The sequence below is a fragment of the Dicentrarchus labrax genome, unplaced genomic scaffold, assembly GCF_905237075.1.
Source record: "Dicentrarchus labrax unplaced genomic scaffold, dlabrax2021, whole genome shotgun sequence".
In the NCBI taxonomy this organism is placed as follows: domain Eukaryota; kingdom Metazoa; phylum Chordata; class Actinopteri; family Moronidae; genus Dicentrarchus; species Dicentrarchus labrax.
Window position 1 is genome coordinate 2,276,236 of NW_026136716.1, and position 27,110 is coordinate 2,303,345.

General features: G+C 42.2%; 1 protein-coding gene across 5 annotated transcripts; it reads left to right on the top strand.

The window, feature by feature from the left end:
- Positions 1-1,362: 1,362 nt before the first annotated feature.
- Positions 1,363-26,451, top strand: mfsd6a (major facilitator superfamily domain containing 6a). 5 transcript variants are annotated; one of them, XM_051426930.1, is made up of 8 exons: positions 1,364-1,618; positions 2,389-3,898; positions 5,851-5,948; positions 8,075-8,236; positions 8,523-8,621; positions 9,055-9,347; positions 10,128-10,190; positions 10,849-11,003. In XM_051426930.1, exons 2-7 carry the CDS (start codon positions 2,391-2,393, stop codon positions 10,182-10,184), a joined length of 2,217 nt encoding a protein of 738 aa, XP_051282890.1. In that variant the 5' UTR covers positions 1,364-1,618; positions 2,389-2,390; the 3' UTR covers positions 10,185-10,190; positions 10,849-11,003. The 5 variants fall into 5 exon arrangements, with proteins under 5 accessions (XP_051282889.1, XP_051282890.1, XP_051282892.1 ...); XM_051426929.1 differs by lacking the exon at positions 10,849-11,003 and having other exon boundaries at positions 1,363-1,618; positions 10,187-10,388; XM_051426932.1 differs by lacking the exons at positions 10,128-10,190; positions 10,849-11,003 and adding an exon at positions 26,425-26,451.
- The last annotated feature ends 659 nt before the right edge of the window (positions 26,452-27,110 follow it).

Genomic DNA, 27,110 nt, shown 5'->3' on the forward strand with positions numbered 1-27,110 from the left:
GCTGGTCAGCAGCTGGGTCCGCAGCTGAAAGCATTTATTTATTTTTTATTTCATGTTGTTGAAGCAGCACATGGGTGGGGTTGGTTGTTTCCTGCCACTGCAGCCGATCAGCTCCTCTCAGTTTATACGGATGTGAAAGATTATTTACATTTTAAAATCCACAATTACAGGAAAATGTTTTTAACTATGATGATTGTGTATTAATGCAGCTGTAAATACGTCTTCTGTCTAATTCTCTATATCAAAATAGATGATTGCTTTGATTATTTTTGTATCAAAATGTGACAAAATAAGAGTTTATAACACTTCTAACATTATATTTTAGAGCCATCCAAAATTACTAAAATAAAATGTGTACAAATCCTAATAGTGCTGTAATGTGACAGTTTAATAGATGAATAGTATTATAGTCCCTGCAGTGTCCCCATTATCAGTGTATGGAGTTTAATGTTGTTTATTATTATTTAATGTGTTATTTGTATCCTCTATTGTTCCCTTTGGGGCCTCCTACCACCGCTCTGGAGTCGGCATTATATTTGAATATGTGATTAATGGAAGTTTCCCCTTTAATGGAGCTACTGGAGACTGTAGGCGGTGTCGCTCTGCTGAGACAAGCCGCCACAATTTAGCACTATAGTGCTACCGGATACTGACAAAATAAAAGCATAGCATTTGTCTGCATTAATTACTTGATTCATCTTTTGTCTAAAAATAGAAAATAATGTAGATTTTTGTTTATTTTCAGAACTCAAAGAGTCATAATTAAATAAATGTATAGTTTAATTTATTTTGTGTTACTCAACCTAAATCAATTTACTGTTACAGGACAAATAAAAGCTTTAAATGCACCTACAAGTAGAATTAAACAATTTAGTGAACAGGATCGTTTTTAATGGGGATGAACTATATTTCTTAAAAATAAAGTTCCTAAAAGAGTCTGAAAAACAAAGAATGTGTGGCTACGCTCTAGTAAACATATAATTATCTAGAAGACTATAAAGGTTGATAAAGCCATATCATGTTATATACATCATATATATTTATATGATAAATCATCCCATCACTTTGGGTTTAAAACATCCATCTACAGAAGCCGATTGCATTCACATGAGAAAGAAAATCAACTTAATATGTCATAATTATAGAATAATTTATATTTAATGAAACTGTATCTTATTATTATTATTATTATTATTATTATTACATAATAAGTCGTTAATTTGGGTGTTATTTTCCAAGTGAATGCAACACGCTTAAATATACAATAACAAAGCGTTTTATTTTGTAAGCGCCGACCGGAAGCGGCAGCGTCCATCACGACGGACTTGCCGTGTGTGTGTGTGTGTGTGTGTGTGTGTGTGTGTGTGTGTGTGTGTGTGTGTGTGTGTGTGTGTGTGTGTGTGTGTGAACAGGTGGACGCTCCGGTCCGACGGGCTGCTGTTGTTCTCAATACAAAGAGAGACGATCCGGAGAGAAACGCTTCAGTCTGCGGCTCCAACGGCTCCAACGGCTCTAACGGCTCCAACGGCTCCAACGGCTCTTTCAGTCGGTCTGTGTGAGAAGATGTCGGACGGAGGAACTGCGCAGTCATAGTTTAATGGAGCTGTAACCTGAACAGGTAACAAACTGTTTTATTATTTCTTGTTCAGAGACTTTAACTCGGTCGTTAATCTCCCGCCTGTTCAAACGGCTCGTTTCTGCTTCTTCATCACTGCCGCCATTTTATCTAATTTACCCTTTTTTTTCCTTCTAAAACGGGAATTTTTAGTTTTACGTGTAAAATAAAGCAGCTTTGTTTAAGAGGACAATTACTTCCGCGTCGGGCTGACAGTCAGTGACAGACAGCCGGGTTCAGACGGTGGTCCGCGGACCTGCAGCGGTCGGTGGAGCCTCATCTGTCCGGATGTTTCATTAAAGTCCGTTTTAATAAAAGGAAAACTCTTTTATTATTATAATATAATAATAATTCCTCCCTGCCAACAGTAATTAGTTACATTAATAGTTACTCCAAACACAACTGTTAATTGTTTGTGTGTTTAAATTAAAGTAAAGGGAATATTTCCATCAGGACATATTTGGGCTTTTATTGTCTTAAATCGACAACAGGAAATAATATCACACTGGAAAACCAGTTAAAGTCCAGTTTAATTAATCGAAGATTGTTGGATTTTAAGTTCAAACAAAAGTAATATTATTACTGAAATGTATAATTAGTTAATTGTAATAAAATATAAATACGCTTTAATGTGACACATTAATGCTTTATAATACAATCAGTGTCTCAGTACGATGATGTTGTAACGTTTGTCGGTCAGTTGAAGCCTCATTTGGTTACTGAACGCCGGCGCCGCCACGCCTCACAGCCGCTCTCATTTCCTTATCTTCCAGATATGGCAGCTGACGACAAGGTCGCCATCCTGACGGACGACGAGGAGGAGCAGAAGAGGAAGTATGTGTTGGCCGATCCGTTCAGCAGCCGGTCCACGGAGCAGCAGGCCGGCGTGTCTGCGGCGCCGGCGCCCGCCTCAGACGGGCCACCAGAACAGCCGGCGCCCTCGAGCCCCGACTCCATGGACTGCTGCGAGAGGATGTGCCTCCGCATCAACAGCCACCTCCTCATCTCCAAAGTCTTCTACTTCTTCTTCTACGCTGCGTACGGCTCGCTGCACCCCCTGCTGGCGGTGTACTACAAGCAGCTCGGGTTGTCGGCGAGCCGCAGCGGGCTGCTCGTGGGCATCCGATACTTCATCGAGTTCTGCAGCGCCCCCTTCTGGGGCGTGGTGGCGGACCGCTTCAAGAAGGGCAAAGCCGTCCTGCTGTTTTCTGTCCTGTGCTGGTTGGTGTTCAACTGCGGCATCGGCTTCGTCAAACCGGCTGAGATGACGTGCGTGGAGAAAGATGTCGCCCCGACGACGACGGAGGCGCCGGCGATGACGACTCTGCCGCTCCAGAACGTCACGCAGTTCATCAACTCCACCAACCACACCAGGATCCGCCGGAGCTTTCTAGACCTCCCTGGTTTTCCTGAACTCATTGCCTCGTCTTTCAGCGTGCTGGAGAGACACGAGCGAAGCGTGGACGCCAACGCGACTTCGGCGGCTCCCTTCAAGCCGGCAAACACCACCCAGCACACGCCAAACACCACCATCCCCACCACGACCACCACCACCACCACCACCACCACCTCCCCTCTTCGGCCCCAAATCGTCTTCAACAAGGACCAGGTGGAGCGCATCTTCCTGATCATCCTGCTCGTGGTCATCGTTGGCGAGTTCTTCAGCGCTCCCGCCGTCACCATCGTGGACACCGTCACCCTGCAGTACCTCGGCAAAGCTCGCGACCGCTACGGGCTGCAGAGGATGTGGGGCTCGCTCGGTTGGGGTCTGGCCATGCTGCTGGTGGGCATCTGGATCGACCACACACACGTCAAAGTCATAATCGATATGTGCGTCGTGCCCGAATTCCGCCTCCACAACTATCAGATCGCCTTCATCACGTTTGGCGTGCTGATGGCCGTGGCGTTCATCGTTGCCACTCAGTTTTACTTTGAAAAAAGCACCGACTACCGGCAGGAGCTTCCAGAGGGGGTGGTGGCGGAGACCCCGAGGGCGTTACCCGAGTCCTCGGAGCAGACTCCCATCGGCCCCGACGCCGCTGAGGAGTTCCACTACAGCGACCTGCTGAAGCTCCTCTGCAGCGCTCGCTACAGCTCCGTCCTCTTCGTCGCCTGGTTCATGGGCTTCGGCTACGGCTTCGTCTTCACCTTCCTGTACTGGCACTTAGAGGACCTGGGCGGGACCACCACCCTGTTCGGGGTCTGCTCCATCCTGAGCCACATCTCAGAGCTCGCCTTCTACTTCACCAGCCACAAGTTCATCGAGCTGGTCGGACACATCAGGTAAGACTCTCACCGCGGCGGGAACCGGCACAAACGCAACCGAAACCAGCACACGACACAACTCTCAGCCTCTGACCCGGAGTCTTCAGGTCATCGTGGTTTTCACACTACGTGACTGATCAGCAGCAGGAAGTCAAACACCACAAGATCTCTCACAGAGATAATGAGAATTAGTTTCATTAATAACGAGCACGTCACGATTAATGAGGGAAGTAGTTTAAAAACAGGCACACAAAGGGCAACCATTTACACATCGGTAATCAATACACACACATTATTAAAGCATTAATCCAACTGATACCGTCAGACAACCTTATCAGACTTTAGTGTTTCTGTAGTGGAGACAGAACGTTAACAATGATCCATATCAGCAGTTTGAATCCAACTAAAAGCTCCCTGCACCAAACTCCCTTTAAGAAATATCACATTTTAACAATTCCTAACGTGTTCGTAACAACACGTAACTCTAGAAACACGAGCTAAAGGCCGTCACATGTCCACAGTCTGACTGTCAATACGGGATCAATATAACCCATACAGATACAGTACTGATCAATATGACCCATACAGATACAGTACTGATCAATATGACCCATACAGATACAGTACTGATCAATATGACCCATACAGATACAGTACTGATCAATATGACCCATACAGATACAGATACAGAGTATTCTGTACAGATATGAATACATGTTGTTGCCTCTGTTGTGTCTCTCAGTGTTTTACATCCAGAGACTGAAAATCAGAACTACAATCTCATCGTCTACTTCCTGGTGTTGTGACCTCGTTTGCCTCCAGGGAATCACTCTCAGGGTCACAGTAAATAATCGTACAGCGTGCAGTTCCTCAGACGGCCTCCACTCTGAACGTCTGAGACAATGGCGCCTTTGACTCTCTGGGTTTCTGTCCGAGGGCCCTTCGGGGGGTCGGCGCTCTCAGGCGGCGGTGACATTCGAGAGCGCGGTGTTAGATTTCAGCATCGGTCGCTCAAAAGAAACACACCTCTGCTGCTGACTGCTGCACGGAGTCCACAGGAGTTACACTAAATACAGCTGCTGGTGCTGATATTTATTAACCTCCTCACTAACACGGAGGAACTGGATGTTGAGTCTCTGGTGTCGACTTGTGTTCTCTATTTTTAGAAGCCTGAGAAGATAAAAATAGCTTCACAGGAAAGTTTTTTGTGCAGTTTTTCTCTCCAGTTTCTATCTTATTAATCATCCGGCTGGGTGTGTCTTCTGCACGTTGCTCAGCGTCTCATTGCAGGCCGATTGTTCCAGGAAATAACTGAAGCGTTTCTTTTAAAACCCCGCGTACATTTGTGAGGTTTATTTAAAGATTTACATCTTCAGTAGCTGCGAGCTGCACACAGGAAGTCAGAAAGTATCTTAGAGACCGTCAACATCAAGTTCTCATCCTTCAACTGTTTGAATAAAAGTAAACACTTTAAACACTTTAAGGATTTTCTTGCTTTGTAACAACTTCACAGACAATAAATCGATTATTGGATCAATATTAAAGGAACAGAAATCACAGCAGACACATAATAATAGATTTATTCCTGCAGCTCCGTCTTCTAATAAAGTTTGTATTCTATAGTGTGTGTGTGTGTGTGTGTGTGTGTGTGTGTGTGTGTGTGTGTGTGCGCGCTCAGTAAACCCTCTGTGGATGAACAAACAGTAAAATAATCCCGTGTGCTGATGAGCAAATGTTTTGAGGGTGTGCCAGGTTCAGGTGTGTTTGTCGAAGACGCTCAGCAAACAGCAGAAAGTGTCAGGAGGAGCTGGTTCCTCGGGAGTAACGGAGAAACCGGTCCATGTGAACACCACAGAAGAAGATTTCATTGCACATTAGATTTTAAAGTCATTTCTCCTGTTTGCTGATAATAGTTATATTTTCTGCTGTCAGGTAATGAAACATAAAGACTCTGCTCCGTCTCCCCTCAGGGTTCTGTACATCGGCCTGGCCTGTAACACCGCTCGCTACCTGTACATCTCCTACCTGCAGAACGCCTGGACCGTGCTGCCCATGGAGGTCCTTCAAGGTAACGTGCACTCATTCCTCTTTCAGGAAGGACTCTGTGGAAGCTAGGACCCTGGGGACGCGGCAGGAACCTGGGTGTGTTTGTCTAACCGGACGCTTATCAGACGGCCTCCTTCCTCCGACCGCCTGGCTCGCCGCTGACAGTGCAGCGAGAGGCGGCTGTAGTTCAGACGCTGGCGGGTTTATGAACTTTGTGCCTGAACAGGACACGTTACTGTAGTTAGCGTCGTTCACAGTAATCCCAGAGTTCCCCCAGAACCTCAAACGACCTCCAGCAGAACCCGGAAACGTTGAGAACCCTAAAGTTTTATGTTAGAAATGAACAGTTTGGGTCCCCAGCATCTGGAAACTGCCACATGTTGACTTGTTTAATAATCAGCTTTATGGGCAGAGAGGTTTTAGAGCTGAATCCATTTCTGAAGTGGCAGTTTGAACCGGTTGAACTGATTCAGTTTGAATCCATTTTTAGGTTGTTTACATGCTCAGAAAGTGATCAGCAGATGGATCAATAATGACAGTAATCAATAGTTTCAGTCCTGTGGTTCAAAGTGAGCTCCACCTCAACCAACTGCAACAATTCAATCTAAATATATTGTTTATAACAGCAGTCACATGGGACGTTTGAGTACTTTAACAGCAGAATATTGATGTAACACTGATGGGAGGATGAGATTAAAATAAATAGAAGAGAAGATGTGAAATAGAAATGAAAGTAGAGTTGTTGTTAAACTATAAAGACATAAATGAGGAACTGTTTGTTTGAGCTGTCCGCCCTGAGGAAACACTGACGCCTCACAGAACCAACACAAAACTACGTCAGTTCTTTGAGCTCGTTCAGTTTCCACCCTGAACCAGTAACAGTTCAACACCAACGCACAGCAGAGCCCGCAGTTACCTCCGTACAGCTGCTGCGAGGAGGCGCTGTGGTCACGTGACACGTTTGGTTTCAGGCCTCAGACAGGAAGCTGAACTGTTGGCAACACAAAAGCGTGAGTGCAGCTTTAAATTGTACAGATCTTTTTAAAAGACTATATTGGGATATATGGGACTGTCAGTTTAGGAGACTCTGATGGGTGTGGTTCAGGTTTTGAGGGATGCAGTCTGTGAATCAGTTTATGGATCAATGTCACACAGATCATCGTTCATTAAGGAAATAAAACCACAATACTGGATCATTTAGGCAGGTAGAGCTGCCAATAACTCCACAGTGCCCCCTGGTGCTCAATAAATGATCAGTTATAATATTATATCAATTAAATCAGTTATTATAATACAAATATTTATCTCAAGTGAAATTAAAGGTGGATATTTGCATTTTTATAATATATTTGAAATTGCTGATTAATGTTGAGTCACTAAAATGTTGGAAAAAGCCTCATATAGTTTATAATTATATTAAATTACTGTGATGACACTATAGCAGCGCCTTCAGTGTAACATACAATAAAATCTGAAAGCCTAAATCTCAAAACCTGAAGGAATTGTAACTTCTTTTATAAAAGTTCAGCTTTACAAGTAGACATGAAACATAGAAACTGATCCCAGTTACAAGACATGTTCAAATAAAAGGAAGAGTAAGAACACAACATGGGCCAAAACTATGTATCTTAAAGAAGGAGCTCTGAACAAAGCAGTGTTGTGTCTGTGTTAATAATAGAACCACTGTTGAATCATATTTCACTTTGTGGTCTGTTGTGATCTCAGTTTCAGTAACCCTGAGAAATAAAGTGTGATTTTTACCACTGAAACTGGAGCCAAAGCACTGGGAGACAAACACGGAGACTCTCAGCTGTTCGCTCAAACACTGAATTCTTACCGAACGTTTGTCCACATACCGCCTCTGTATCCGACCATAGCTGATATTGATGAGACAACGTGTTGTGAAGGATTCTTGGTCGTTGTGATACAACGTAAATACTGTCTTTCAAGGTCTTTAACGCTTTAATTTACCGGAGCTTATCTGCTGGTTCGCTGTGACTGTGTCTGTTACAGTCAGAAGAGATAAAACAGATTTATCTCACTAACATTTGCTGTAAATTATCATAAAAAATAAATAACCAAACGATTGCATTCAAGATGTCGTTCTCTTCCGGCTGTGACCCTCGTCTCTCCTCGTGCGTCCTCCAGGTGTGACCCACGCCTCAGTTTGGGCAGCCTGTATCTCCTTCCTGAGCGCCGCGGTCCCGCCGGCCCTGAGGACGTCGGCGCAGGGCATCCTGCAGGGCCTCCACCTCGGCCTGGGCCGCGGCTGTGGAGCCATGGTGGGAGGAGTGTTCGTCAACTACTTTGGTGATTACTTTAACGACCTAATTATTGATATTTAATGTTGATCCTGAGCAACTGTAATTATTGATTCCTCATTAGTGTAACAAGCCAGTGTTAAATGATTATAATAGCGTCACACACAGTTTATATTAAATGACTTCAGTGTAACGCAGCAGCTGAAGATGGATCAACCTACAAACTCTCAGCTGTTTTACAACCTGTTGATAAACCATAAAACAACTCCTGGCTACGAGGCCAGGGTCAGTGAATAATGCAGTTGTGTTGAGATATTAAAGGATGTAATTCACAGGCGCTGCAGAGACCTTCAGAGGGATCGGCATGGCCTCCCTCATCATCCTCTTCATCTTCGCCTTCATCCAGTGTCTCACTGGAGAGACAGAGGGGAAAGGTGGGACAACCTTCACTCCCTCTTTAACTGTTTTATATTTAACACAATAACACAGGTAGAGCAGCAGTTATGTGCTTATTAATTAATGTAATGAAACCTAATTTTCTTTCTTATCACATTAAATCTTTTTTATTGTTTGCATGTTTAAAAAGTTGAATCCTCAAATATCATTTTAAAATGTTTAACCTAGAAGATAACTTAATAATTAGATTCTCGTCTTTGAAATGAATAAACCTCAGTGAAATCTCGTTATTAAATGTTAAATTTGCTGTAATGTGTAAAGATGTAAAGATAAAACAGCAGCAAACGCGACTGAACCGACTCCCACAATGAACGTATGACAGGATATAAAATAATAATCTTAAAATAAACATTTCATTATGTTGAAATTCAGCTTACAGTCACTTTGATTTCTCTCCTCATCCTCCCTCAGAGGACAAAATGCTGGCTGAGAACATCCCCGTCCCCTCCAGCCCGGTCCCCATCGCCACCATCGACCTGGTGCAGAGCCAGAACGCCGCCGGCAGCCCCGCCGTGGTTCGCCAGAACGCCGTGCTGCCTGTCAAGAAGACCAAACACCAGGAGGAGCAGGAGGACGTGAGCAGGCCGGCCTGGGTGCTCTCTGGTGCCCCCTGGGTCACCATCGCCTTCGCCATCCTCCAGGTCAGGGAGATGATGAAGATGGCGAAGGACGGCGGACTGCCTCCAGAGACTCATCCACTGCAGGTGAACACAGACAGACAGACAGACAGACAGACACAGACAGACAGACAGGGACTCCTTTACTGTTTCTGAGTAAACAGATTTATTTGATTCAATAATAACAATAACAGCTGATAAACTGAACAATGAATGAATCAGTTTTCCTCTTTATACAATTCTCTCTCTGTGTATTTATTTATTTTATTTATATTTCTTTTTTTGGACATACTCCGTGTTTTCTTCTCGCTGACGCTGTGTTCTGTTATCAGAGAGTGAAGCTCTGTGAAGTTTAGACCACAAATAATAATATTAACTTTAAAAATAACAAGTTTTCATACATAAATAAATAACATGGCCAGTGAGTCTACACACACACGCACACACACACACACGTACACACGTACAGTGTCTGTAATGAGCGATAAATAATACTAATAAAACTAATATCCACAGATATGATCAGTAATCAGATCCTTGGATTAAAGCTTGGCTCCTTCTGAGTGAGAAAATGATACAAAATCTTTATTTTAAAACCGTTTTAGATTATTTTTGTATGTTTTAAGGTGGAAATAGACGGTGTGTTTTCTATTGTTTCACCATTATTTCTTTATCAACCAGTGTGTGCAGTGAAAAGACTTAAAAACACACCTGAAAGTACCACTTCTGATAAAATAAAGAAATTATGTTAAACAATAGAAAACTCTGCACTGTATAATAATAATAATAATAATAATAATAACAATCTTTTCCATCTGTTGTGTCAGACGGTTGAATGACTGTGTCGGAAATGTTTCTTTACCTCAGACTAACCTGAACTCTCTGACACTTCCTCCTCTAACCGGCTGCCCACACACACGCTGAAGAAAGGTGAGGCGTTCGCGTGTGCCAAGGTCGATGGAAAACTACCGTGTGTGTGCGTGGGGCTGACAGGGTTTCCTCTCTCTCTCTGTGTGTGTGTGTGTGTGTGTGTGTGTGTGTGTGTGTGTTGATGCATGTGGAGATAACAGTGACTCATCTATACCTCTCTGTGTGTGTGTGTGTGTGTGTGTGTGTGTGTGTGTTGATGGGGAGTATGTGGGCGTGTACATGCATGCGTTCTCCCTCCCGCGCCCTGTTTCATGACGTCGTTTGAGGTGCATGCATGCCTGAATGAGTCTGCGGTGACGTAACCTCCGACCCCGCCCTCCGGTGGCCGCGGTGGGGATCTCAATCGAGGCTGAGGATGCAGACAGAATAGTGCAGCTGATGAAGTCAGACATCGAGGGAAGTTGTGTTTAAGATCTTTAAGTCAGAGTTTAGTGCAGCCAGTTAGCATCCTAGATAACACAGCTAGTAGAAGCTAACCCGTTATCATTGTATTAAAGGTTTTTATTAGCTAGCAGCTACATTTTGTATCCGGTTTGTGGTTAAATAGAGTTAATTAAACAGCTATAAAACGTTCCTGGTGCCAGATGTGTGCTTGGAAATATGTGCCTGCTAATCTGGCAGCGTGTCAACTATCACTGTTTGTTCCTCTGGTTGCCAGGTACCCGGTGAGCAGGCGTCGGCTGAGTACAAGGCGGTGGCGACGGCAAACAGAAACCCGAGCGACGACGGCTCAGATCCACCAGCCTCGTCCTCTGAAAACGCCACCCACCCGGCACGCACAGACTCTTACGAGGACAAAGACCAAACGCGCCCATCCTCAGACGGAGGGGGGCCTCGAGATAACCCAGCATTCACAGCAGAAAGCACAGGATGAATGTGCCTTCAGAAACTCTAACTTACACACACTAAGCTTCAAACTCTGTGTTACTGCAAGAAAATCCATCGTAAAAGTGTCGGTTTGTCTTGAATTAGCCTTTAAATCGGAGTCTGTGCAGCTCTCGTCGAGTACTTCGTGTTAAAACACTGTATTTATATCGATTTATATGAAACATGTGGAAGGAAGAAGGAGGTAATGTCCAACGTGGGAGTTTGGGTTGAAGGTCTGGATGAACCTGGAGGTGCGTTTGATGTCGATTTCCCCTCAGAGGTGGTCGAATCCAGCTCACCTCAGAGCACTGTCCACTACATTTACTGCTCTTCCACCGGTGGACCCTTCATATAGAAAAGAATAATGTGCATCTTGTTGCGTTTATTAACTTATTTTACTTAAAAAGCTTTTAAAAAAGTGATGAAATCTGAGAAAATGTGGATTAAATTCAGCAGTTTGACTCAATAACACGCAGCGGCTCAAAAGAACACAGAAACCAACCAGCACATTTACCAGGATCCGGTATTCTGAAGAGACTTTTCCCTTGTAATACAGACCGAGCGCTGTGGATGAAAGCTCCAGAAGGAGCCAGTAAGTGGACCTTGAGTTGAGATAACGCGAAGAGATCGAAAAGATTCAACCTTTTTTTTAATGTTTTTGTGCTTTTAACAAGAGAGCAGCAGATTGATTGGATCCACAAAGGTTTTTAAATTGTTTGAGAGAAAAACAGAAAACGGTAACTAAAGGTCCACTTACTAACTTTTTCTTTGTTCGCTGAGTCGCGCTGTTTCCTCGCAGCTCTGTGGAGGTTTGAACAGTATTTTAGGAAACCTTTAATTAATCTTTTATCCGGGTTCACGTGACGGGAAGGAAAAGATTTGTGAAACTGAATTTTCAGATTTCAAAACAAAAATCTAATAATTTCTTGCGTATTTATATAATTAAGTGAAGTTTGAAGAAGTGCCTCTTTTAAACATACTGTTAATCACCATTAGTCTTCTAACTTACCATCAGATGTCAAGCAAGGAACCCTTTAGTGTCCTACACTCCTACAGAAATATCTCCAGCACACAGCGGGACTTCTTAAAGCCTGATTCCAATATTTTTGGATGGTCGCTGCCAATAGCCGACACTCTATATTTACTGTCTTTGTTTTCATGCCAAACAATTCCCAGTATTGAGTGTTTTTTTTGTGTCGTCTGGGTGGAAAAACCCTCAGAAACAGAATCAGACGATCTGTTTACAGTAAATTGAATCATTGAAAGTGTAAAGAAATTGAAATATGTGGAGGGAGCCCTTTATTACAGCCTCAGTGTACCTTAATCTTATTAAACGGACGTCTGACAAATGAGATTAACGACTGTTTGTTTTACTATCCTGATACACAACAAAACTATATTATTTAATTATATATATTTTATTCTTTAAGTTCATTTTTAAGTATAAAATCTGTCTTTAAATTGTTTATTTGCTTCACCAACGGGCAAAAAGTATTGAATTTAAAACGTTATAAACCGAGTAACTCAGTGGGTGATGTGGTTGAAAGCTCCAGAAGAGGCTAGTAAGTGGACCTTGAGTTGAGATACTTACTTCCGAGGTCATGAATGAACTTTAGTAGCTGCTCTGGAGCTTTCAGTCATGTCGCACTTCCTTCTTCAGCAGATCTGATCCATAAGAGCAATCTTAAACTAACTCAAGGTCTACTTACTGACCACGTCCTTAGGAGCTTTCAGTCGTATCACATGACCTTCCTCAGTGAGTAGCTTTCACCCAGCTGTCAACAAAGGTCAACAGACCTTTAACTGCAGTATTTTATATAATAAACTGTATATATTATGTAATAAGGTTATAATGGAGGTATTCTGCTGCATAATCACACTTTTCTTACTTTTAAGGACATTTTACTGATGATATTTCTCAGCATTATTTTCACACTGTGGTTTGGTGTCAGAGAAATGAACAAATAAAGTTACAAAATCTAAAACTGTCTGAATATTGAAGCGTTTAAATCCAACAGCATTCATGCTGCAGGCAGCTGTTGGGTATAAAAGCAGCCACTTGATGGCAGTAGCGCTCTGAGTGTGTTGGTGGATTTATGGAGGCTTAAATGGACTAAGGCAGTCTATATATGTGTGTGTGGAGGGTTATTGAGGTCGTGGTGCGCCTGCTACTGATGGGTGTGTGTGGGAGGACAGTAATAGGCTTCCTCAAAAACTAGACTGTGTGCTGTCGTAAAAAAATAAAATAAAATAACAAAATCAAAACGGTCTTGGCACACTCGGGCCCGTCTGATATCCGTGGAGAAATTTCCAGCAGCCCCTGTGCTGTCAACGCTGTTGTTTTGTCTTGCGTGGTCCCTGATAATGAACAGCGTAATAGTGTTGTTTTCCGCGATGGTGTCATGACCGCGAGCTGTCGAACGATGCTGCACATTTCAATTTAAATGACACAAAGGGTCGAGGCGAGACAGGCTTTTTATCCTCTCTGTCTCTGAGAGCTGCAGCGCTGACCTGCAATCAGTGTTGTACATGTTAATCATTCAGTTCAGTGTCTTGCTCGTGGGCACACAGTCAGTTGACACATCAGCTGTGACCTTTCTTCCACTGGACAGTCAGTTTCTTCGTCTGAATGTCACTCATCATTTTTATTTATAGATATCAGAACTACGTCAGGCTTTTAAATCCCTGTTTAGAAGGCCGTATCTCAGCTTCCTACCGCCCTGTTGGTTGGTTTTGAGCTCCTGAGCAGCAAAATGACTCAGATCTGTTAATATCTTTACATTAATGGCACAATGCTCAGGACACATCACATCCTCAGAGTCAGTTTTGTTAAGCGTACCGTCGCTATTAAAAAGCTTGACTATTATGCTAATCAGGCGCTCCTGGCCAACCGCTGCCCAGATACAACCTGAAGCTATTTATAGCGTCTCTTCCTTCACTGTGCTGAGATTGAGAGGCGAGCCAGACACCCTGAGAGGAGGCGACCTGGAGGGATCTGTTGTATCAAGGTGATGACGGCTCCTTGTGTCCTCTCAGACTCTCCGTAGAGATCAGGGACCTTTCTGAGCCAACACGAGGTGTTAAACATTACCCAGAAGTACCCTGGGGAGCTCAGTATGGCGACATGGGCTTTAGTCCTCCCACCAAAGAAAGATAATACTGTCGGTCATTGACTGTTTTTTGGCATTTTCCTTCATCTGGACAGTCCCAGCAGAGAGAGACTTAAGGTACCAAAGGAAGTTTTTCAGATTTTTGCCTTTATGTCTTCTGTACATTTGACCTCTCAGTTCCCAAACTCTGTCTACAGTAAGTTCAGGCTTTTTAGACCCCTAAAGACATTAAAGTATTCAGTATTTCACACAAAAAGAGCAAAAATTAGAGGAAAGTCTGTGAAATATTTTCTCTCTGTGTGACTTTATTTGGATCGTCCCCCTTCAGATAATTTCACCTGCTTCAGTCTGACTGTCGATGTTTCTATAAAGATCTTAATGAACATACATCACCCTAAACCAAACCTTAACCACAGCGGTTTAATATAAGAAAGCAGCTGTTGCTTCTCGTGACCCCTCAGATTAATCTTCGGACCCCTCGGAGGAGTCCTTACGCCCAGGTTGGAGACCTGTTTCAATGTTCAGGAATATAATATTGAAACATTGCTTGTTGATTGCTTGAAGACTTTTAAGATATTGAGTGTAAAAGATATCACAATCAAACACAACACGTAATATTAGTGTAATTCTTGAATAAAACTTCCTCATAACGTCATTAACGGCCATAAAACCCTTCAGATAAAACACCTAAACCTTCAGACGTGTTGTGTTTTGACTGCTTGTGGTTGTTGTGTTTTACAAGGTAGTGAAACTACTCCTCCGGCGTTTGCTCGTAACAGAAACTTGCAGACTCTTTGCCCCGCGAGGAGAACTGCTGGAGACCACCGAGCTAAATGACTAAACTGTGAGGTGTAACTGAGCAGACAACAGAGTGGGTCACGGGTTAAAGATGAGCCTGGTACTGACACCGCTCCAGAAACCCCCCAGACGACCCCACTTAGACCTCCTGCAGCGCTGCAATCAGGACCACCTGAGTCAAGTCTGAGTCAGACTAAAGACCACAGAGAGTCATGTTATTGGCAGGCTGCTGCAGACTAAATATCACATGGCGCGTTGCCTCTTAGTCCTTTTGGATTGAGACATTTGTGCCTATTTTGAAAACACATATGCTGATTTTAAGCATGACACTGAAAACATCCTGCATGGGGCTGCACGTTACCAGAACACATTTCCCTTTTTATTGCTGTGCACTTCTTTAGGGCTTTATTAAACAACTGTGATTGTCTAAAACAATCAAATAAAGATAGGAATTGAAAAAAGCTGAGAGAATGAGCCTTCAAACCCCCACTAGGTGTAGTTTCTACAACTCCCACAGCTAATTTTACTTATTTCCACAGTTTTTAATGTCTGAGTTCTGAGAGTAAAATGTATGTAAAACAATAGATAAACACATTATTACTACACTAAGTGATCATAGTGTGTCACAAACCTAATTTACTGCTAACTGAAGAATAAAATAGTTTATTATAGGGAAAAGAAAATGTAATTTCTCCCATTTCATTGATCAATATGATCAAATCTGTAGTTAGAGGCTAACATGAACTTATTTACTACATATCATATACAATATATATCATACCGGTATCTTTCTACTCGCTGAGCAGTTAGCACAGGTTATCTGATTTGTCGAGCTACAACCTTTGGAGGAAAGACAAAGGCTACGTTCAAACTGCAGGAAAAAGTGACCTGGATATGATTTTTTTTGGGTGTCTCACAAAGAAATAACTCATCATCAGAGTGATTAGTATTGTTAGACGTAGAGACGATGAAGAGGAGGCTTATTACTGTGGGATGGACTTAATGAAGTGACTTCACAGAGTAGGATAAAAGCAGTTTGAACAGCTTTTGACCTATTAATCAGGGGAAATACCCTCGCTGATGTGCATACGTAGTTACCAGATGAATTACATACATATATACATGGCTTATCTTATATAAGAATGCTTCCTGAACAGATTTTATCCAGTTGATTTATTAGCAGTTTGAAATCAATCAGCCTTTTAAGCATCTGCATGTTTGTCTGAATAATGAAAATCTGAGATCTGCTGACACACCACAGCAAGGTTTTCCACCAACAGATAATAGGTTCAGTCCACAGTAAGGACACAGTTTGTCCGTCACCATGAAACTGCAAAGATTTAACCCCGATCGTAGCGTCGTTAGCTCCTCCTGGTTTTACAGTAACATTAACAGTATCTGTGTGTAGAGCAGGACGAGCGCTGCAGAGTGAACCGCGTGCAGCAGGATAAGATATATAAGAGCAGACAGCTGTCATGGTTGGTCTGTGTCCATACAGCCTCTGTTCACACAGTGAGGACGCTGCAGTGTTACCTGTCCACATACAGCACACTCCTGCTCATGTTTGATTGGATATTCATGATTAGATAACTGAGGTTTATTCATGTTTTATCAGTGCAGGGAGGTGTGCTTCTTCATATTCATGACCATTTGTTCCACTGGACCAACGGGACGATTTACACCCAAAATCCACAGATTCAGGCTCCTGCTCAGTTTTATGACCTTCTAGTTTTTACATTTGTGGATCTATATGAGCAACAACAGTGACACAAATTATAAAAACACATATAAATAAAGGGATATTTGAGAGCTCATGTTAAAGGTCCATAGTCATATTCTCAGAACTAGAACATAATACTCGTAGGTACGTTTTCATTTGTGTATAATCACCTCAGAATGAGACGTTTTTATCTGCAGACCATGGAGGTCGCCATGCTGAACCGCTGTGTTTTTACAGTAGCCCAGAGAAACATAAAGGTTGGTGCTAAAATAATTGTTGATTGTTCCTTCTAATAATCTCCTGCCTTCCCAACAAAGAAGGGTTGATGTGACAAATGCCTCAAATTACCTTTTTTTTACTATAAATCCTTAATCCTGGGGTTCCTCAGGGAACCGTCCCGGGTCCCCTCGTGGTTTTAATCTGACGACATTAAAGGTTTGCTTTAGCGCCTTTTCCATCACAGTGTGCGAGCATGGTAATGTATTTTAAAACATCTTAAGCACATTACAAGCGTGTTACACACCATTCTGTTTGTATAATCACATTTGGAAACGACATGCATCATTATCAAGGAAGGAAATTAACATTTTCATCCACCGGCCACAATGGTTGCTGAGCGTTTCACTGCCTCGCCAGCCAAATGTGATTTTGGAAAACGGCAGAAGAGTCTCAGCAGGACGTGAGGTTTCCAGTGTTTGGCTTCAGGCTGGTGCTTCTACACCGCAGATTATTATAACTGCAGACAGTGTGCCTGCTTTTCATTTTATATATCGATTACCGTCAACTGATCAGGAAACAAAACAGAACAACAGCCTTTTTCTAAACATGAATATTTAATCATATTCCAGGGCAGTGCTTGTGTCGTGTGCTGTATGTTCAGCCTCTCGCTGTGGATCAGAGTGCTTTTAATGGACGAGCATTATTAATCATTAAAAATCAATGAGAGCCTGCAAGTAGCGGTGTAGGTCTGTGATGTGGTTAATGATGGATTGTGATGATGATTACAGCGAGATGAGATAGCGGTGGATACAGCACTACACAGTGAAGTGTCACTCACCAGACTAATTGCCCCAGAGGCCTCCAACAGATGCTTCCGTGAAAGAGTCCGATTGTCCAGAAGGATTTCACTTGTATAAAAGCCCTTTTTTATCCTGCAATCAATCATTGATCAATTGTAAATTAAGTTATTTAAGATTCTTAAATGAAGTGTTTTGTCACTTTATCGAGCTGAGAAAAGATGAATAATTAGTGACTTTGTCTTAAATGAAGGCTCCAGATACATTTTTATTTTAATTATTATTTTATTAAAACAATGAGAAACTAAACAGCTGCTTTCCTTTACAGCGCTGGGACAAATGTTGTTTATTTCACAGTTTTCAGGCCCAAAGTTTCTAAAACTCTCTGAATGCTTCAAACCTCAACCACAGAAAACACTACAGGTACTGTTTCTTCTCCTCAGCAGCTGATGAACAGCTCAGCCCGGCGCAGCTCAGCTGTGAAACATATTATAAAGTGTAAAAGATGTGTGCTCTGTAGCTGTGACCTTTTCCCCCTCTCCAGGCAAACACCTCCACACCGAGCCCACAGCAGCAGCCGCCTCCCCGGCTCGGCTGCCTGGACTTCAAAGGAGGAAGACTGGCGCGTTACCAGAGTCGTACTACAACGCTCTGAGTTTACTTTCCACTGTTGCCTCACGCAACGGCGCAAATTAATGGAAACTTGTTGGAAACTGCAAATGTTAGTAGATTCATTTATCTGCAGATCGTCAGCCACAATTGTTCCGGAGAAACAAACCTAATTTTTTAGGTTTTACACACAAAACTAATGAAATATTCAACAGAGCGTCATGAATCTTCGCTCTGTGGCACTAAAAGTGGAAGATTGATTGACGGGTGAATGTCCTGATTGGAATCAGTGAGTTCATGCTGACGTAAGCACGCGTCACATTTTGTTTTACAGGAAGACAAAATGACTGATTAAATGTAGTTTTTGTATATTTTTTGATAACAATATAACTGAAGATGTGATCTTAAAGTTTAATTTAATTTCACCTGGACTTTAAAAATACACTACTTTGGCTCTGATGCAGCCTCCTCTCTCTAATGAAATAATTTAATATTGAATAGTAAAGCAGCATTTAGTTAAATATATACTTAAAGTACTTCAGTAGCAATACCACACAATCAAACTTACATAAAAAGTACAAAAGTATCAGCTTCAAAATAAACTTAAAGTACCTAAAGTATGAAATAAGTAGTACAGCGCTAATAACACAATGATGGATAATATCAGTCGTAGTTGCACTAATAACTGCAGGAACAACCAAATATCCTTAAATACAGTCAGATGTTCTTGTATTGATAATATAATAATATAATAAAAATAATATGACAATATTTCAGTTAATAACAGTTGCAGTGACTGTATTAGTGGTGGTACTTAAAATTAAAGTATTATGTTATTTTTATGCACTTTAATAATAGTTATGATTCATAGATTCAGTAGAAGTCGCAGATTTTAAAGATTACAGCAAGTTATTATTATTATTAATATTAGGTAGTAGTGCTGTTAGTCAGAGTGGTGGAATGAAACTGCTGAAGTCCTAAAGCAACAGTTTTACTCAGTATCTTTAAATCCTACTGTAGTATTAGTAGTATTAGTGTAGTATTAGTAGTATTAGTGTAGTATTAGTAGTATTAGTGTAGTATTAGTAGTATTAGTGTAGTATTAGTAGTATCAGCAGTATTTGCTGCAGTCTGTGTTCCTCCGCTGGCCGAGCAGGACAACAGGGAGACTTTTTGTCCTGGCTGGGATCAATCGCTCCATAGATGACGCCCACCCAGCCAGGACTCTCTGTGGGCGGCTGGTAGCCCAGCAGGCCAGCCCCGCCCCGGAGCCCTCCTCCGGCCCCCGCAGCCTGCAGGGTCAGCACTGCAGGAGAGCTGCACTTTACATCTGAAAGCTCTCAGCTGACACTTTAAAGTCGCAGAGCTTTCTTACTGTGAGCTACTTCCTGCTGAAGGAGGGCTCACTCGCAGCCAATGGGACGTCAGAGAGAGGAAGACTCTGATTGGACGACTGCTGTTAGAAAACACTGCTGATCATTTTCTTTTTGGTTGTTTCTGTGTGTCCTGGTCGGGTCTTCCTGTCAACCACTTGCACTATGAACACTCTGGTGATACAGAATCCATGTTATACTGTTTAGTTGTGAAAAGGTGGTATTTTACTTTGATAGTACAAATACACATCACTAATTTTAGTACCACGTGTGTCAGTTCTTCTCTATCGATGTGTGCAGATACTGAACTGAGGCTTTTATGCAGAGTGAGGTTCAGTTCTTGGATCACCTGCGTTACATTTTAACAACATAAAGGACTTTTTAAACGTATAATTTAGGCTTTGCTCTCTGATCCAGGGCGACTTCTGAAAAAGAACAACATTACGGTGTGTTTAATCACCCACATCGCCACCAACAAACACTGAGCACATTTACATTTTAGTCATTTATCCGACGCTGTTGTCCAGAGCAGAGGGCAGATTAAATTCACCCGTCGCCCACAGTCAGGACATTCACATTTAAATTTGCATTTTACACACTTGCTGGAGATGTTTTACCTGCAGAGACTTCCAGTAAGCAACACTTCACTTCCTAGATCGCGAACGTGACCAGGAAGTTCGGCGGAAAACATTTTGCGTGGAAATACAAATTAATTCTGCTGAAGGTTGTTGAGGGAAATCCTGCAGCTCTGAGAGCAGGAATAAAAAGCAGAGGGGGTTGTTCTTTCCACTGCAGTTACAGGCACCAAAATAAAAACACTTAGAGGGAAGTTCTGGTAAAAAAAAATATACCCACCGTCCATTTTCCACTGATTCTTAATAACAACACATTCGTCCAAAAAAATGTGTTTTAAATTCCAATAAAATTATATTTTATTTATTTTTTTAGCCCCGCCCTAAAACATACCCTGCTTTATGGTCTGTTTCACTCTAAATGGGACCATCAGTTACTAAATGAACATCATGCTGTATGGAAGAAGACTGAAACTAGAGACTGAGACCAGAAACTCATCAGGAAACTGTTTACTGAGCTCATAAATCAACTGAGAGGTCGGCTCATTTCTCCATAAAACTCAATACTATAAGACTATGGAGCTGCCCCCTGCTGGACATTACACAGAATGCAGGTTTAAGACGCCCTGTCCGTTATATTTACTGTCAGTGGTTCCAGCCCAGTACTGTTGGAAGATATTGGATCAATTCTGCAGCTCAGGATTTAACAGTCTTTACCCAACTTTATCCACCTCAACTGTATTTTATCTGCCACAACCATCATCTCAACATACCCACACCCTGATAAAATTAGCAGCAGGAGTGTAATAGCACTGCTTTAAGGCATGTTGCGATGTTTTTTTTTTTTTTTGCAAATATCTGCAAATATTTGTGTAGAATTCTTTAAAAATTGAATGCAACTTGTTCCAGCTACAGTTGTTCAAAAAAAGTTGCTGTGATTGGACAAAACTTGTAAGGTTGTGCAGAATTGGCGAGGATTTGTTGAATTTGCGTTCCTCGCAGTCTCCGTGAGGGACTGACAGTTTCAGTAGTTAGCATTAACATTCAGCCCACTGGGAGACACTAAAACACTGCAGACCAACAGAATACACAAACCATTCGTGCAGTTTATTGTCACATTACTTTATTTTGCAGCCAGCTCCACGCAGGCTCCATGGATGATACCTGATATTTAATTAAAGGCAGATAAAGCTTTATTTCCTCTGTGTGTTCGGCCCCGTTGTCTCTGCTGTCTGATCAGTGTGTACATTAGTTGTCAGCGCGTCTCTGCATTAATGTCACCAGAACGGATCCCTGTGCATTCTCTGCGCTCTGCGATTAAAGCGATGCTGGTTGTGATGTGCTGCAGGGACGTGGGCAGGGCGATGTGGGTACTTGTGCGTGAGGAGCCCTAAGTTGCAGAGGTTTTTTTCTAATTGAGTCAGGGACTTATGCTGGCAAGGTAGGCGTGTGAGTGGGGGGGGAGACTAATCCCAAGCTGCTGTTGTTTTTCGTGCCTGCTGGCTCAAGATCAAAAACTTAACAGCAATAATCATGCAAAATGTGTGGCTTCACTTCAAAGCCTGCCTCAACTTTGCTCACACCCTTGTAGCTCTCATTGTTTCATCATTTCTACCCGTTTTTCTTCTCTTCTCCTTCCTCTCCTGCGAGGGATTTTTCCCCCTTTAGCATTCATCTTTTGTCACATCTCAGCAGTCCGCAAGGTTTTGAAGGCGATCTGATAGGTAGTCGTGACCTTTCTGCAGCAGCCCCAAATTAATGCACTAAACAGATTAATCACACCTTCGCATAAGCTCAGAGCTGAGGTGTTTTCACGCACACACACACACACGCACACACACCACATCGAGGGCCGACTGGTTTCTCTCTGACTGCAGTGTGTGGTCGTGGCAGAGGGAGCGTCAGCCTCCGCCTGAAGATAGCAGACATGTCAGACGTCAGCAGCACTCTCAGGGTGAGGATACCGTGGGCGGCGAGGGTCGCTGAGGCCCATGCGTGGCCAAAATGGGCAAATCCCCTTCACATCAGCCCACGATCTGTCAGCAAGGACGCACAGTGCTTCCCACTGACGCTTTAAAGGTGCAACACATAGCATTTTAACATCAGTGAAAACTCCACCGCGTTAATGACGCCCAAAAAACACTTTGATTAAGCAGTCAGTGATCAACAGTTGAATGTGAAGTGACCTTTTTATAATGCGTGAAGCAGATCAAAAATGAAACCTTGAAAGAAAACAAATTATTTCTACTTTCACAAAGACTGAAAAAAAAAACTGGTATTTTAACTGATTATCATTGCAGATGTACCATCAGATAAAGCTCAACAGATCAGTCATATCAACTTGTTTTCATACAGTGATGCACATTATAATACACATAATGTGTATTATAATGTTTATTTTGCACAATCTCTGTTTGTGATAAAGCCTTCTGCATTACACACGTGTGTGCCTGCGTCAGCGCTGTGGTTGTCTGCCAGAAGCTGTCATACATTGACTGTTTATCCAGGCTGAAGCCACATTTTTACCATCCACTGTTTAGATCTTAACTCTAGATTTGTCTGGATCTTAAGTTATCAGAGAAACAAGCTGAGCTAACGTTAGCAGCAGCTCAGCTCGCAGCCCCTCAACAACTCCCATGATCCCACGCAGAAACGACGCATTCAAGGCTTAACTTTAACCGTAATGGTTAAATAATATGGTTTTATCTTTAAACATACACATAAAACGCTACACATAGCAGCTTCTCATGAGTTAAACTAACAGCACGTACTTAATGCTACAGGCCGTGTGCTCGTTGTACTCAGAAACACACATCCACAGAAAAATGTGTGACTGTTGTGACATATTTGATTTGCAGTACTTTAACCTTTCACCTACAGTAAAATCTTTTTCACCTCAAGACCACGATGTTGTAGTCAGCTGAGTCAGCTGAAGAGGAGCATGAGTCATTTTTAACATCAGAACATGGATCCTATTTAACGTATGTATGTAATGAAATATTAAAGCTGGAGTTAAAATCCATTTATGTGCTTATTTGAACAAATATACACAATAAAAAAAGTCTCTCTTGTAGGAATAACATGCAGTTTTTCAGCCGACATCAATGGGACCTCATGGGAACTGTAGTTTTTCAATACTAACAAAGTAGTTGGAAAATACGGAAGTCCCGTATTGACATAATTCTCTATTTCTCAGAGTTATTTTCATAAGATCACAAAATATTTTGGAATCCTGAATAAGGATCAATGTGCGTCGATATGTATATAAGCATGAAATATTACTACAAATTCATTTTTAATGTCGTGTTTTGTACAAAACCCAAATATATATAAGTTTTACTGTTTTATTTCTACAGACACACGTATGGAGCATAAACAACTGCCACACGCCTCAACATTTATAGCCTAAGATAATTCGTCCTTAGATAAGACAAAAAGTACATTAAAGCACCATTAAACAGCGTCAATGATCAGTCATGACTACAGGACTGACCCCTGTTGGTTTTTTACATTTGAGAAGCAGGAACCAGAGTGTGTTTGATGTTTTTTCTTCATACTTGACTTAATTGATTAATATATTATCAAATATATTGAAGTACAATATTTCCATTTTTATGCTACTTTTTATTTGACCACTTTAGTTACTTTGCATAGTCACATTTTTAATATAAAATACAAATCAACTAATATATTATGGATTAAGCCAACCAGCAGTATATAAAGTAGCTGAAATTAGCAACATTAAAGTGACACAAAGCTGCATCGCTAACTACAGTATCATCGACCTGCATCAGGAGTACTTTTACTTTCTTACTTTAAGTATAATATCTGTGTTCTTTCTTTCACCACTGCTAATTGTTAAGTTTTAATGATCATAAAGTAACTTTCTTGTGATCCCAGTAACACACGTGTGATGTGACACATTTTCAGACTCTTCATGGAGGGGATTTCGACTTAAGGTAGTGGTAGTTGAGTGCGAAGGCTGCAGATTTCCACGCTGGCACATTTGCAGGCAGCAGGGCCCCTATAGCTGTTTCTGCTGTCCACACTCTGCAGTAAAGTTTCACACACATAAACACACTGCAGGAACACTGCAGTCTCTATCTGTATGTCACATAACCTCCGCCTACGCTCACTACGCCCACACACATCCTTGCCCAAAACGCCCACACGAGTGTAATCTGTGTGCAAAGATACACACACACACACACATCGCCCCTATACACACTCCCCGCCCACGCAGGCACACACGTGTTCAGTCAGACATAAGCCGCTCATACCATCCCACACTTTCTCAACAGACACAAAGTAAGACTCTGCTTACCAGGGAGCCTGTGCAAACACACCAGCTTCAGCCCTGCATATTCACACACACACAAATTCCCTCAGTACACACAAGCCGTGGCCTCGTATGGCATCGTAAACTCAAAAAATATGCTGCGCTTTAATAGAAAGAAAACCTGTTTAGCTGCTTTAAATACTTTCTGACCAGATTTTCTGATTTCACAACATTTTTTCTCCCTCCGTGAAGTCACATCCACGCCCGTCTAAAATGTGTCTGCCACCCAGAACGGCAACACAACACTGGGAGGAGACGACAATAGGAGGCACCACACTCCTTCTTCTTTTTTCAAATTTTTTATCTCCTTCTTTTTGGCATCACATTCATCCTATAACCCATATTCCCTCCAAATGAAAAGGGACACTCCATGACAAGCACTACCACCGCCTGGAGACTGAATCATGCCGCTCTGTTGTTCCTCCTCTTTTTCTTTTTTTCTTTCCTTGCAAAAGAGGAACTTGGATGAAAAGAGCTGCTTTTTTAGAGCGCAAAGTGTTGAGGATGTGGGTTGGTGGGAAGGGGAGGAGAGGGGAAGGGGAGGGAGGAGACAGAGGGGAGGGAGAAGGGGAGCAGAGCAGCGTGGGCGCTCTGACAGGGCGAGGGGCTGACAGGCCCAGGCGTGGGCGTGTCATTGAAATGTGTTTCTACTCCGGGGGGGAGACGAAGAAGGGAGAAGAAAAAAAAAGTTGCAGGGAATAAGAAAAGGAGAAGGAGAAGAAAAAGACAGAGAGAAGCAAGCCGCCGCAGAAATTAAACGAACAGGCGTCTCCTGAAAAGTGAAATACGAAGAGGCTCCTTGCCAAATGAGATAAATCCACTGTTTGTGGGGGGGGGGAGGACACACACACACACACAGTCACAAAAGTGACGCCTACTCTTTAGGAATGATTGACAGCACGACATCAAAGCAGATTGCCGTTGTTGCGTGGAAACCTCGTAACTCTCGCTCTCGGCGGTTTTTAATGTGTTTTTGGACTAATTTGAAGGTTTGGAGACATTTTAAAACCTGATGAGAGGAAACAATGAACCAATCCCCGTGACGTCTGCGTGACCTTGCAGTTTTGTCCAATCACCGCAACTCTTCCGCTACAATTCGATCAACCGTTTTTTCTCTTACTGGAGAACTTGTCTTATATTATTAATGCTTAAAAACATCGCAACATGTGTCACGATTTTTCTAGAAAAGCTGTCGTGAAGCCCAAACAGGCCTCATGGAGGGACGGCGAATAATGCCGCTAGCTCTAACTCTGTCAGCTCTGGAGAAGTTTCAACAGTTTGGGGCGATTTAAGATTTTGCCACCAAGCACATAAATGTATAGTAAATATAAAGCTACGGCCAGCATCCATTAGCTTAGCTTAGCATAGGGAGTAAAAACTAGCGGGGCTCCGTGCACTAACTTATTAACACCATATGTTTTGGCCAGACTCTCAGCCACAAAGCTTCTACGTCACATTCATTTTTTCTGTAAGTTTCGAGGATGAGCTTGATGTGTCTTCTGGTAAAAAATAAAGTGTGTGTGCAGAAAAGAAGCAGCTGAAGCTTTCAGAAACAGGACTGTGGTGTAGAATTTGGAAAACTGGGACTTGTGGGAACAGGCAGCCTGGGTGTCGACCTACCTCACAGTGTGGGTGGACATCCTATTTCCTGCTGGCGCTCTCGTTTTAATTTGCTCTTGTTTGGTTCTTGTTGTTAGATATTGACTGCAGCATGTGTGTGTGTGTGTGTAGGTGAGGGAGGGAGGGAGGGAGGGAGGAGTAAAGTGGGTGAGGAGGGAGGTAAAAGGCAGAGATATGGAGCTGATATTCCTTCTCATCTGTTTCTTTCAGAATTTGATTTGATCCCCGTCTGCTCGGAGGCTGATCTGTGGGAGCGCTGTAAGAAGGTCATATCTGCATAATAACACACACACAGCAGCCAGACGAGGATTTAGAGGCTGAAGGTGGGCGGACAGGATTCCTACCTGCCTACCTGCTCCATGTGTGCGTTTGGAAAACACATCATAAATGTTTGCATGGAAGTACATTTCTGACCTTGGAAACATTTCAACTTCCCTCATTAGCTTTTTTTTTTTTTTTCAGAAAGCAACTTTAAGGTTGAATTAATTTGTGGCGAAATATTGTTGACAGGATTTTATTTATACAAACATATTTATACATATTTATATATATATTTATATAGAGACTACAGCGACACCTGAACTCATTTTAGTGAGTTCAGAACAGATCAACTGGACGTGACGCCACAAAGCGGCCAAGCGTGTATGTGTATAAATATAATTTATATTTATACACATTATAATTCTGTTTCTTTCTGTTTAAAAAGCCGCATTTTCTCTGAGCTTTTTATGGCTATTTATAGCTTTCCATTAAACATGAAGCATGAATTCAGTTAGAAGTTCAACATAGAAATAGCTTTAAAGGAGTATTTTAATACCTATGTATGGATGTCCTTAGTATCAGTACTAGTAACTACTAATATTAGTAGTAAACATAGCAAACAAGAGCTTATACTG